At 46.0% G+C, this 13,720-nt stretch overlaps 1 protein-coding gene across 1 annotated transcript in view; it reads right to left on the bottom strand.

The window, feature by feature from the left end:
* Window positions 1–495: 495 nt before the first annotated feature.
* Window positions 496–13,720, bottom strand: part of NEURL1 (neuralized E3 ubiquitin protein ligase 1) — a 141,277-nt gene continuing 128,052 nt past the window's right edge. The window contains exons 5-6 of the mRNA XM_059477062.1: window positions 4,235–4,381; window positions 496–3,430 (exon numbers count right to left, since the gene is read on the bottom strand). Coding sequence (XP_059333045.1) covers window positions 3,189–3,430; window positions 4,235–4,381 — 389 coding nt within the window. The 3' untranslated portion in view covers window positions 496–3,188. The remainder of the gene's footprint in view (window positions 3,431–4,234; window positions 4,382–13,720) is intronic.

Genomic DNA, 13,720 nt, shown 5'->3' on the forward strand with positions numbered 1-13,720 from the left:
CTGTTGCCAGGGCTGGGATGATGCTCTGCCTCATCTTCAGCCACCCCACCTGCCCCCTCCTAGGCTGAGCAGCATGTCCTGGCTTTCCTCACAGCACAAGTTCTTTGGTGGAGGGTGCTTTTTTGTGGTTACAGAAGAGACTGTAATCAAGGCAGTGAGAGTAAAGAAACTGTGACTTCTCTCTAGGGAGGGCAGGAAGAGGCTCAGGAGTGTGAGGCCTAAGCTTTCAGAAATTATGTTAACTCTTGCTTTTACTTCTGTGCTTTTCTCTATTCCTTACGTGTGTGTGGTGTCCACCAAGGGGATATTGATACCCACCTCCCAATGCCCTCCCATCCTCCAGAACTAAAGGAAAGTCTGAGATGTCTCCCCCCAGCTCCCCCTAAGCAAGAGGCTCTCATGCCACCCTTACTTTTACCTCAGCCTCACACTGTGCTGGCCATTGTGTTTTGCTGCTTTCGTGAAGTGGGAAATCCTCAGCGACGCGTGCTGCTGTAGGATATCTAAATCAACTTTATTCACGATCACAGTTATCCAATTATTCACAATGAGTTTTTCTTGTCTTTAAACAGAACACAAAACATCTTAAAGTAAAGCAATGAAATGCAGATGACACAACACAGAGGTACATGGGAACCTACACCAATCAAACAAAACAAAACAAAAGATTAGGATTTTTGTTATTTTTACTAGTTTTGCTGGTTTTTTTTCCTCCCTGGAGAGAGCCTTTTTCTCTTCCCTGCTTACAGCTGGAGGCCAGCCTGTGCAGGGGTAGGACTGAACCCCAATTTTTGAACTCAGATGCTGGGGGAGTTTTCAGCTTCTCTTAACTCCTAGAGTTTGGTCCACAGTAAAACAAACACAGTTAATATATTAAAACACTCTCAGTTCAAAAGGTGAAAAGGGAATTTACACCACTGCACTGGTACCCAGGGATGGAATTTCTTGAAAAATAAAATTTACTGCTTGGCTTTCCCTGCATGGAGTGGGACTGGTCCCACTGGTGTGGTGAAGGCTCGGGAGGCTGCTTATTGCACGTTTCCCCACATCCACTCTTTCATCAACACCTTCTTACCCCTTGGCTTCCTCCTTTTTGAAATCTTTACACTGGAGTTTGCGTTAACTACTGAAAAAGGCTCCCTGTGCGTGCTGGTCACAGCTGGAGTGGCTGTTTGCCTGAGGACCAGCCATGCTCCTTGCAGGGCTGCTCTGACTCCCCCAGGTTGTGCCAACCAGCCTCCTCCTGTCCCTCAGTGAGGCCATCTGGGAATGGGAGCCACGAGCTCTGGAGCTTTTGACAGCTGGGACAGGGCTGGGTTTGGGCTGTACATCAGAGGTATGCCAGGAAATGACATAAATCCCTGTCACCCAGAGTGTCAGCATTCAAGTTAGTGCTGCCAGCAGGGCAGGCCCGGGGAGCTGCAGGCCCCTGGGTAGGCCGCAGTGATGGTGGCACCTTCAGAGAAAGGCTCTACAATGTGCTTCCCTGTGAGCAGTCTCTTTTTGCATCTCCTTGAGAGACAGAGCAAGGATGTGTTTTCCAGGTGTTTTTAGGATCAGCCTCTGACAGTGTGGGTGGTGCAAACCCACCTGCTGCTGGGGGGTGGGGGGAACATGATGTCCCCTGCAGCAAGCGCATGTGTGCATTTAATACTGTTATCCCTTCACCACACTGTTCCCCCCTGTCCCATCAATGGCCAAATGCTCGGGTGCAAGGGGAAGCTCAGCAGGAATGCTGTGACTCCATGGCCTTCCCCTGGTCTGGCCAGGGGGGTGATGTGGTGGGGGCAAACTCCACTGCCATGGCACCCTAGCCCTGACTCTGCTCAGGACCCAGACACAGTCCCTCCCTCCCCTGCAGCCCAGGAAGGAGCAGGATGGGTTGGGAAGGGAGGCAGACAGCTCCTGCTGCTGCGAAGTCACACAGCCCAGCCCCAAGGGCCAGCAGCCCTGGGTCACACCTGTGGCCATGGCAGAGCAGCAGATGTTTGCATGGGAACTGTGGGGGCCACCACTGTCCCTGCTGGGCACAGCTGGGCTCCTGACTCAGGCAGCAGAGGAGATTTGTTTAAATAAACCAAAGCAAACCAAACCCCTCAAGTTATTTTTCTCTCATTCCTTACTTCCTAACACATAAGGACAGCTGTGTCCTGCCGGTGTGGCTGTGAAGAGCTGAGTACCACCTGGCTGGTTTTGTCTTAAAGCACAGTGATAAAGTTACCAGTAAAGGTAACCCACAGATGTGTGGGTTTATACATTCTTCCCCCGTGAGGCTGGGGTTTTTCCTCACAAGTGCTGTCTGGATGGCAGGGGGGAGAAAGGTGAGGGAGTTATGTCTCCCTCTCTCACAGGCCCAGGGGAGAAGAGATGCTGCTGAATCCCTCGTGCTGCGTGGAGACCACACGCAAGATGGTGGTGGTGGGGTTTGGGAGCTGCTCCTCATGTGACAGGGTGGTGACAGGAGGTGGCTGATGCTGCTGGGAAGGAGCAGAGCTGTTGCCAGTGTTTGTTGCCAAAACCACCATGAAAGCCTCTGTCAGAGAATGGCAATGGAGGAGGAGTTGGGAACAGCCCTCAAGGGGCTGCCAGGAGTCTGCAGATATGGGGTGGGTGTTGCTTCACAACTCTTGAGTTCTTTTCTGCACTGGCCCCAACCTCCCTGCTCTGAGTGTGCTTTGCTCCTCCCTCGCTGGGTCAATGCTTGCCTTGCTCAATCCTTTCCAAGGAGCCTCCTCTGGTCAGGCTGGCTGTACACAGAAACACATTGCTCATTTCTTCTCTTCTGCTAAGCTATCTCTGCATGTGGGGTGCCTCTGGAAGGAGATGTGTAGCACTGAACCTTTTACCACTTGCTGTCTATGTTAAAGAATCAAGACTCCACTCTGCTGTGCATGGTGTAGAAAGGGATGATTGCACTGGCTGGCATTTTTTGAGATAAAGTTTAAAATCCACAAGGGAGAGAAGTCCACTGCAACTTCCCTGACACTGGAGTTCAGCCGCAGGGCTTGCTTGGGGGGTAGAAGAGCAGCATCTAAGCTTGTCTCATCTGTTGTCCATGGAAGAGGAGGTCAGGTTGGTGGTGGTTGATGAGTTTTGAATCTCCCGGGTGATGAATAAAGACCAAGGCCTGTGTTGTCTCACAGCCTCCTCCCCACGTGCCCAGTCCCCACCAGGCATCTGCTGCTGCTCTAAGTGCTGCGGTATGTTTTGATGATATCTTTGATGGCCCGTCTGCAAATGGGGCAGCAGGCATTGGCCATCTTCTTGAGCTTCAGCCCACATGAATAGCAGAGACACATGTGTCCACAGGAGTAAATGACTGTGTCTACCACATTCTCATAGCAGATGGTGCATTCATCTACCCAGGGCCCTGAGACGGACGGGGAGATGGGTGACTCAGGCAAGCTGCTTGGAGAGTTGGGACCTGTGCCTGCAACACAAAAAAAACCCATGGTCACTCCTCTTGCTGACATCCCAAGGTAATTTCTGCCTTGCAGCCACAGAGGGACAAACCATGCTCCAGCAGAAATGCATGCTCCAGGACCAGGGTTCCTTCCTGTGACCTGCTGTCCTACTCACCGAGTCCTGGTTCACATGCCAAGGCTCAAAGCAGCAGGAAGGCAACATCTACTCAGGTCTGCTGCCCATGAGGAGCAAGCCAAGAGACAGCTGTTCCCATGCAACAAGGATTTGGTAAGTTACATATCCCACCATCAATGCCTTGGGATTGTGCAGGTGTCTGGAGTTTTAGAAGTGCTGCAGAACAGCCTACACTTTTTTACTGCATGGGCATTTATCTAAATATCTGTACTTTATTGGCACTTCAGAAATAGCAATACTGTGTCTTACTGAAGGAGTGTGGAGGGAGAAAGGGGAGGTGTAGGCCGACCTTTAGCTCCAGTCCAAGCTAGTGTGAGACATGTCAGTGCCACACAGCTCTCCAGAAGGAGCTCTGCATCACAGGGCCATGCATGCGGCAGAAAATCCTTTGCTTCCCTTGGGACCTTTCACGATGAAAAGGGTAAGAGAAATATTGCTGTCTGGGCATCCAAGCAGCTTCCACATAAAACAGACTGAAAATAGCCCTTGCAGAGGCTCTCCCTTCCTCCCCAGGGGAGCTGACGGGATAATAATAATCTGTTGATTATTGTGGTTTTAGAGCCCTTCTGGGAGACGAGTGTGAGACTGTGAAGGGAGGCAAAGGGAAGGCAGCAGGGGATCCCACCATTCTTACCACTGATGGAGCTGCAGAGGGGGCCAGAGCCACACGTAGACAGCAAGGGGCCAGAGACACCACTGCAGAGGACTGTGGGGGAGTTGGGTGTGGATGAGGGGGAGCTCGGTGCTGACAGTCCCAGCCGCTCTGCTAAGGTGGTGGAACCTGCGGGTGAGAGAAAAAATCTGTGGTTACTTCTAAAAACTGAGGCTGACAAGGCACTGGGGGTACATGGCAGGGGTTGCAGCTCTCAGTGCTTGTCAGGATTGGTCTCATCAGCATGAAATCTAGGGAGGAGACAAAAGAATCCTCATATGCCTTCTTTTTAATGCTAGCAGCTGATCCTGAAGGGACATCAAACTCCCACGACCCCTGAAATTGGCTGGAGCTCCCTCAGCTACCATAACCCTTTGTTTCTGCCCTTAAATGTATCTCAAATCATTTAGTGCAGTTACTTCCTATGTGGTTTCATGCTCATATGTGCCACCAGTACTAGAGCCAGCCACAGGCTTGTAGCAGTAGAGGACACAGCCTGCGGAAGGGTGGGCTGGACTCCAACACAAGAATACATCCCTTTGTCAAAAAGTTGTGCAAAACTGCACTTTTAAGTAATTATTTATTTATTTATTTATTTATTTATTTATTGTTACTGAATAATAAATAAATACATTCAATAAATTCATGCAAAGGCACTCAAGGACTTTTCAGAAACAAATAGGAGGGCCTCGCAATCAGGAAACCTTAGCTATGCTCACTGTTCTGCCTCTTTCTTGTGTGGCTTTTGTCAGAGGTAGGGATAAGTCTCCAAAATGCATTTAGATCTAGGATGAACAAGGACACCTCTCCATCATTCAGGAATGTTTTCTTCACTTGCATGTCTGGATGCAGCTCAAGAGTGCAAAGCTTCTTCAAGTCTGTTGTAGATATCCCCAGCTCCATTACTTCCTGTTCCCACTGCCCACCATCAGTATTAATGCGCTCTCTGCTAGAAAAGCCACCTCTGTCCCACAGCCTGTCTGGCACCCTCCTTCCATCTCAGTCTCCTTCTTCTGCTGTTGTAACAACACATCTCTTGAAGCGCCTTCCAGAAGGGAAAAAAAAAACTCTACCCTCTGCAAAGATTTTGCAGGGGACTTTCATTGCTGCCAATGCAGCCTGGTTTTTGCTAAGCAAGTGGTGAGACAGCAGCACACACGTGGCTTGAACTAAGGGATGGTTTCCTGATGGTAAGAACCAGCTTGCCTAAGGTTTTAAAGTTTCTATTTCCCCAGCTGAGAAGACAACCAGGATAACTCGAAATGAGAACTAAAATGTTCAGACTTCTTCATGTTACCATATAAGGAGCCAGAGGCACAGAGAGTTTGGGTCCACAGTGTCCTCAATGAGTTGGAGGCTATTCTCCAGAGAAAAAGCAGCAGTGGGAGGTCAGGAAAACCCCATGTGCCAGAAAGGTCCTTCAGTTCCTCTTTGCAGGGAGGCTACTGACCAAACCTGAGAGACAGGGACTGTTAGTGCCAGCTGTGGATTGTGAAAAACAGCAAACATACAGATTCTCCTGCTCTTTTTAGCAGAACAAGACTGAGCAGTGAAAGTGCAACACAGGAACTGGGAAGGGGTCATGTTTGAGTCAAAATCTGTTTTGAGGACTGTGTATGAGAGAAGAAGCAATTAGCCTAAGCCATCAGTCCCTCAGTTTCACCCCTCTCCAAAAAAAAAAAGGATCATTTTTCTTCCAGGCACAAGCTGAAGTTTAGACTCTATAAAGGGCTCTGGAGTTCTCACACTTGAGATACTGTAAAGAGCTACCTCCTTCATAACACAGATGGGAGCTGAGGCTGGAGTTCAGCTCAGTAAATAAGCAAAGAGAATGATGCATCCTCTAATGACAGCTACTAGCAAGAGCCCTTCCCCTCCAGTCTGACAGATGACCAAAGCAGAAAACTTGCCCTGTGGTAACACACACTGAGCACAGGCCCAGCAGGACACAGGGTTCAGCTCGTTCACTGCACACACAAATATGAACACTAAGCAGCTGAACAAGTTTTTCAAGCCTTTCCTCTCCTCCCTACAGCCTGGAGGCATTTTTTTCCACTCAGCTGACACAGAGCACATTGCATTTCTAACACCAACCTGGTCATTTCATTAAAGGCAAAATAAAGGCTGTTAGGAGTGTTTCTCTTCCTGGACTAATGGGAGAATTTGGAGGTGCCCCAAGTATCACAGCGTATGAGCTGATGAAGCATGCTGGCAGCAGGGCAAATGGCCTTTCCACAGTGAAGGAAGAGCTCAGCAGTGAAGGAACCATGGTTTTCTCTGGTTGTAGCTGGTCTGAGTCCCAAAATGGCCTTACCCAAGGGCCAGCAGACACCTTGCCAATTCTTCCTTCTAATACAAGGCGCAGCTCTTGACTTTTCTCCAGCATCAGTATAGAGCTTTGTTTAAAACCATCTGAGTTCCCTACCAGACAAGACACATTTCTCCCTTGGTGACAGAATAATCAACATAAGACATGTTACTCATGCTTTAATATATTGCTGGATGGTGTGCAGATATCATGACAAGGAGCATGGAATGAGATCATGAGCAGAGCGGAATGAGTGTGGCCAGCCTGGCTTAACTAAAACCAGATACATGAGCTCAAGGCCAAACATGCTCATTGTGTGCACAGAGCTCCCACCAAGAGCCAGCTTTCAAACCATGACTTAAAAAACTAAATAATTTCAAGTAAATCAACTTAAACATTCTTTCTCTCTCTAAAGCCCTAAGATCAATTGTCTCTGCTGCTAACTTGTCTCATGCATGATCTCAAACACACTGGAATCACTCTTAAATAGATTTTGAATAAATTCCATTCGCTGTTTTATCTTTACAAAGTTCAATTATTGTCAAAGACCAATGCAGATTGATGCTTTGACTACACTTCTGTCACTGCTGTGGGAGAGGTGCAAATAAATGGACTTCTCTGTCCACTGCCAAAGGAGAGTATTATATTTTCAGAAGAGCTTTACCATGGAATGTACAGACAACATCATGCCTGGATAGGCTGCCAGTATGCTAAAGGTTTGTCATTCAAAATAGTCTGGAAATAGGATCAGAAATAAATGGTATGGTGTTCAACATGATCAAATACAAAATGCAGCACTTCAGAGATAGTTACCTAAACACAGGACAGGGAATTAGTCCATTCTATCTGAAATACAGACATCCTACAGAAAAAAGGCCTGGAAATTGCTGGAGGTCACCAAGATGATCATAAACCAAGAATACCATCCTGTTACAAAAAGGTTGAGCCAATCCAGGGTCATGTGAGGCTGATTAAGGAGGCTGGAGACACTGTGGTATCTTTGTCCCTGGAAATACTCAAAACTCAACTGGACAAAGTCTTGTGCTACCTTGGAAGTTAGCCATGCTTTGAGCAGGAAGTTAGATTAGGCAATTCCATGGGGTCCCTTCTGACCTAAAATATTGTATGATTTTTTAAATTTTTATATGGCAAAATTTTTCACAGCCTGATGAATGAAGTAAAGAAACAATCTGTTCTTCATGAATGTTCTGGGTAAGACAAGAAATCATGGGTTCGGTCTCCTAAGGTGCTAAGGTTAGACATTATGTAGATAGTGAAGCCTGTAAAGCAATCAGACTTCCCAGAGAGACCATGGCATCTCCATCATTAGAGCTCTTTCAGGACAGGAAGGTTAAGTAAGTAGTCTCTTGGGATCCCATACAGCATTTACAATTTTTATGAGAGTAGCTATCTGAATCCATAATTACCCTTTTATAAAATGTCCTGTGACCAAAATACAGCAGCTGTGGCTATCAGAGATGCTTTTGATTCTCTGTATCTATTGTGGTGAACAGGGTGATTTCCCAGAACCCTGCAATCCACTCTCCAGGTTATCTCCTGAGGCTGTCCCAACTTCCAAGCATCTCTCCTCATGGCAGCTGTCTGGGGAGAGCTGTACTGCTGGAGGACTTATAATGGTAAGAAGATCAGATACAGTTAATGCTCCCTAAAAATTCAGTTTTCAATTAATTCTCCCTCTCAGTTATTTTATAAAAACATTATTTCTACATACATTTCTATAACAATAATGCAGAACTAGTTGTCTGCACTCCAGAATCATCCTTTTTCCCCTCTTTGAACCTACCTCACCTAAACTTTGTTTTTCCTGGCTTACAGGATGCAGTCAGTGAATGTCCACTACTCTACAAGTCAGAGTTCACATAGTTTGATGATCTGCAAAATTTTTATGGGCTTTCTCTACCCATAATCGTCTTGACAACTATTCCAGAAACTTAACTTAAACTTAACTTAAACATTGTTCCTAAAAGACAAATTACCAGACCCTCCTTCCACAGTTTCTAGGGAAGAATAAAGTCTTATGCAACATAGGAACTTGCCCATATGCTGAGTTTCATGTTGAGCAAATTGACAGCCCCTTCTCTTTTATAACACATTTGCTGCATGAATAGGACAGATAATAAAGATGAGGCAATTATCAATAGCAATCACAGATTTTCAATGTTGTTCCATCCATCCACAGGCCCCAGAGCTTCCAGCACACAGTGGAAAAGGTTAGTACAGCTGTTCAGGTCTGGCTGCAGCATGTTTAAGGGAGTCCAAGCCATCTCTGCACTTCTCATACATTTCAGCCTAGTGATTACTGGGTACCTGGCAGTCATAGGTATATTGTATGATGGCATCACTTAGATGCCTTTTAAAACCCTCAACATTATTTCCTTTTGTTAGGAGACAGATTGTTTAAGCATATCAGCTAAAATTCTTACCCTGTCTCAAAAACTGTTCAACACCCTTTCTCATATTTAACACTCTGAGTGTATCAGGGCCATTTATTTTGTTATCTAAACAGGATCCAGGTTCTTTCAAAAATCTGGCACAAATGTGTGTTCTGAGCTCATGTGAACATTTCTCTTAGTAGGTCTGTCCTGTAATACATGAGCTGCTCCAGAGTGAGGGGGCTGTGACGTTCCTGGCACTGGATATTGGACACCAGAGCATCCAGGTCCTCTTCAGATTTTCTGGCTTCCAGCCATGCTGCAGGAGAGCTATTCTGTCCCCCAGCCCCATCAGGTCTTGCCCAACAGGGCCCTCTGAATCCATTGTGCTAAAACAAAAGAACAAAGCATCTGTTGCTGCCTGGTTACGTGGTAGTTAAAGATCAACGATAATGTTGGGGAAGGATGTGAGCACATCCATCATTTCTGACTGCTGTAAAATACATGTATTTACACATCAATTGGTTGTGTTCCCATGGTGATGGGAACAATACTGCCCTGGCCAGAAACCAGAGCTTCCTTCCCCTTGGGCTCAATGGTTTTTGGCCAACCATGGGCTCTCAGAGCCCAGGCTCTGTGCTGCAGCTCATCTCTGCTCTCAGGTACATCAGTACCTGGTGACCCACGTCAGCTGCTGATCCATGGGCTTTTCTGCATTCAAGCATTTCCTGAAGGACTTAAAAACTGTTCTGAATAGAACAATAACACATTTTGTCCTTCACAGGCCCATGGAAACATAAAGGATTTTGCATTATGCTAAAGAAATGTCCGGAAATAGGTCAAAAAGCAGCCTGGCAGATTTTGCATGCAAAACCATAAGGTCTGTGTTTGCAGATGGGCGTCAGACAACCACTGTTTAAGGAAGTAAAATTAGATCCAAACCACATGGAGAACAACAGTTCAGACTTTCATGAGGAATAGAAAAGGAGTGTACTTTATGGCTTTACTGGAGCCTTGCTGTCTGCTGTGTCCAGAAGGGCAGCGGGGCACCAGCACATCCATTACCCTCCTGCAGCCACAGGCACACTCCAGCTAAGCAGGGGAAACAGGAAAGCTCCAAATGCCACAGAGGTTTTTGATTCAGCAGCTCTCACAGCCCAAACCCAGTGTGCTCCCTGGAAGCAAAGAGCACACAGCAGACTTACAGGGGATCTGTCTCAACCTGACAGGTGAAGTTCAGTGGTCACTCAGCACTTACATCCTGCAAAATCCTGAGGGCATGGAAACCATGCAATGAATGGCTGAACTGAAGTGAAAGAGTCATAGAGTTGGAGCTCCACCTCTCAACCTGAGAAATTCCAGAGCAACAAAGCACCCAGGCACATGCTTACATCAAGAAGAGGTGAAAAAGGAAGCCTGGATGAAGTCGCTGAAACCACAAAAAATGAGAGTTGTTGCTTTCATCTTGTTTAAGAGAAACAAATTAAGGGTATTTGGGAGACCACAGAAAAGATAGTTCTGTGAGCAAAAGGAAAATTGCTGCCTAACCCAGCACCTCCCAGCTCTGTGCTTTTCCAGGAGGGACAGGTATAAATAGGGTGGTAGATGCATACACAAATAACTTTTCTTGGCCAGCACTCTCTGGATTTCCATGGGCACTGCTGGATGCAAAGGGATCTGACAAAGAATCAAAGAAAGAGTTTAATCTGCTATGTGATTCTCACAGTAGCCAGAATAACTAACTCACACCAAGCTAGATCAAAGAATAGGCGGATTTTATCTGTCCTCACAGACAAGTTGGAAGGCAAAGAGGCTGGTATGGAATCCCATATCCTGTATATTTACTGTAGGAAGGCAAAGGTATTATGAGATAAGAGAAATCTACACCTCACTCACTATGAAAATCTCACTGCAGCCAGTAATTGTTTCTTATATTAATGATGATGATAGTTCCTACTTTTGTCAAGGATGATATGCAGAGGACAAGACATCTGGGAGCCCTGTGGCTGCTGCTGGACAAGACGTGTTTGCTTTCCCTAGCCTTTACCTGGATACCAGCTCACACCTCAGAGCACAGGCTGATGTCACTGACCACCTGTCCAAGTGCAGGTTAATTATGTGTCATGTGTGATGGGATCTGCAGTGTGTGGTACAAAGGTGCCATGAGCAGGTATTAACACTGACATTGCTGGCACTGACCACAGGGAAGTCAAGCATTTGACTGCATCCACCTCTCCAGTTTTCCAAGGCCCAAGTTATAACTTGTTCTCTCTCACACAGCAGCTTCTCTTTGTGCTAACTCCCCCTTGAAACAATGAATATAAAACAAGAGGTGAATGGAGAGCTCTGTGCAGTGCTAGAATCAAGCCAAGCAGTTAAGGATGCTGTTTTCTCTTTGCAGCTGTTTCAACTTACCATCAGTAATGTGTACTTCACTCAGAGGGAAAGCAAACCATACATGATAGGCGTATTTATGATGAGGCATCAATTAATACAAGTGGATTGCCTTCCAGGAGGCACAGAATATTAACTCTCCTCCTTCCCCCAGTCTCTCACACCATAAACTACCCTGTACCCTGCAGTGCACAGGAATTCCAGGCTGTTAAATGACACACATGTGGGCCCGTTAGATCCCAATCAGCTTAAATGAGGCAATTTTCCATAAAAATCAAAACATGGAAGATGGAACTCTGGAGCATATCTAATTGAAAGTCTGTTAAAGGAAGAGATTCATTATGTGCATTTCTATGCAACAATGTCTAGGCAGTTATCAGGCTTCTCTTATGCTGTGTTTAACTCAACAATTTCTATGTCACTGCAATGAACCAAAGAGGAGGATGATCAAAATTCCAAATGGATAATGTACTGACCCCCTCAGAGATCAGAGAGGAGGGGGTGTGATTTGCTACTGCCAAGAACTATCTTCCCTCAAGCAGGAGAGGCTTCTAAACTCAGAGCTGGAGGACCAAGATCCTGGATGCTTCTCACCTGTGTGAGATACTTTTCTACAAACTCACCTACAGCCTGTGCTGTGGGCAATGTGTGTAACAACTGCACATACCAAATAGCATTTAAATACTTTGTGTGCTCACCGCAGGAATTGTACATGCCAAGTAAGTACCTAAGTGCAACCAGAGAGGAGAAGCTTTTTGGAAGGGACGGAATCTCTGCCATTGGATGTCGGAGTCCTGTGACAGTCAAGGATCAACCACAGGATAAAAATCTCATTTACTGAGAACAAAGGCTTGGAAAGATGAGGTAAGATGCGATCATCTCCCAAGAAGTCCTACAGATTTTTAGGAGGATCAGGCCAGACAAGTGCCACAGCAGGGACAAGAGAGAATAGGAGAAAGTCTCCCATGGGGACACGCTGGAGACAGTAGCTGCAGGAACAGTATCACCAAGATTAAGTAAAGGATTCTGGGACATGGAGAAAAAATTTTGTTTAGAAGGGAGAGGGCAGTCTCCAATGGCCTGTGAATCATAAGTGGTCTGTGGTGAGCTGGTCACTCACCTGGGATAGAGCAAAAGTCAAGGAAAACCAAACAGGGCAGTGTTATGAACATCACAGAAGCAAAGTAATTCCTTCTGGTAAACCATTGCTCTCTGACACCTAAGCAAGGCACTACTCTGTTCATCCATGAAGTTTCAGGTCTTTTCAGTCAGCTCCAGGAAAAAGGCTGTTTTAACAAGGGCAGCACTACCAGGGCTGCTAAGTTTGACCACCAGTAAGAGTCATAATGGGCACGGCTCCGAGTAAGCCTGCCTGTGACTGGGACTGGCTGCAGCTGGCAGTCCTTCAGACTGGCACCAAGGCCACTCCAGATCAAATTTCACTGTTGATTTAAAGAGCCCTTTGCCAGCAAATTGTGTCCCACAGTACTCTGCTAAGCTAATTTCCAATTTGGTTTGTTGCCCACTGGTGTTGTCAGAAATCCCGAGGAACCAAGGACACAGAGCTGGTTTTTCTGCAAGTCCCATGTCAAATCTTTCTTACTCATCTCCTCAGTTTTGAGCACATTGTCCAATTTCAATAAAGTCTTAAAGAAGGATGCAAGCCTCAGCAACAACTGATATGTAAATATTTTTCAGTGGGCAGCCAAGAAGGAGCCCCAGCTCATGTCCGTGGTAAAGGAGGTGGGAAAGTGTCCCAGGTTCTGCATTTATCCAGCATGGATGTGAGTTCAGACTTGCCCACAACAAATGCTGCCTCTTGGGTTGTTTTTTTCATGCCTAGGACTGGCTCTTGGCCAGCATTAGGAGACATCCAGAAAGCTGCTATATTGTGCAGCTGTTCTGGTGGGGCTGGAGTTACTGAAGTGCATGGAAAGAAAGGACAGATAAGTTGGCAACCTGGCTTCATTAGTGTGACTGTTGATGGAACATGTTATTTCATTGCTCAAAAGAAAGCTTCAATATTATTGGAAAGGATGAAATTCGCAAGGGAAACCAAAACCACAAAATAAAAAAAGATATTAAGGAAGTTGTTTTACTTGCTAGCAATTCAACTCTGAGACAAAAGAAAATAAAAGAATATCCCCAACCATTTGGATCCTCAAACATTAAATATATAAACTTATTGCTGTGATAGCTTCTCCAGACATGAGTCATACATTCTGAAACCTTATGGGGTCAATCAATTTAACTTCATAAATGAATTACACCACCAAAACCTGACCAAAACCAGACCATTGTATCCAGACTGGCTCATTTCAAACTTTCAGAGCTGTCAATAAAACTGTGTGAGAGCTGAAATGCTTACCAGCA

This window comes from Ammospiza nelsoni, chromosome 8, assembly GCF_027579445.1.
Source record: "Ammospiza nelsoni isolate bAmmNel1 chromosome 8, bAmmNel1.pri, whole genome shotgun sequence".
Lineage (NCBI taxonomy): Eukaryota > Metazoa > Chordata > Aves > Passeriformes > Passerellidae > Ammospiza > Ammospiza nelsoni.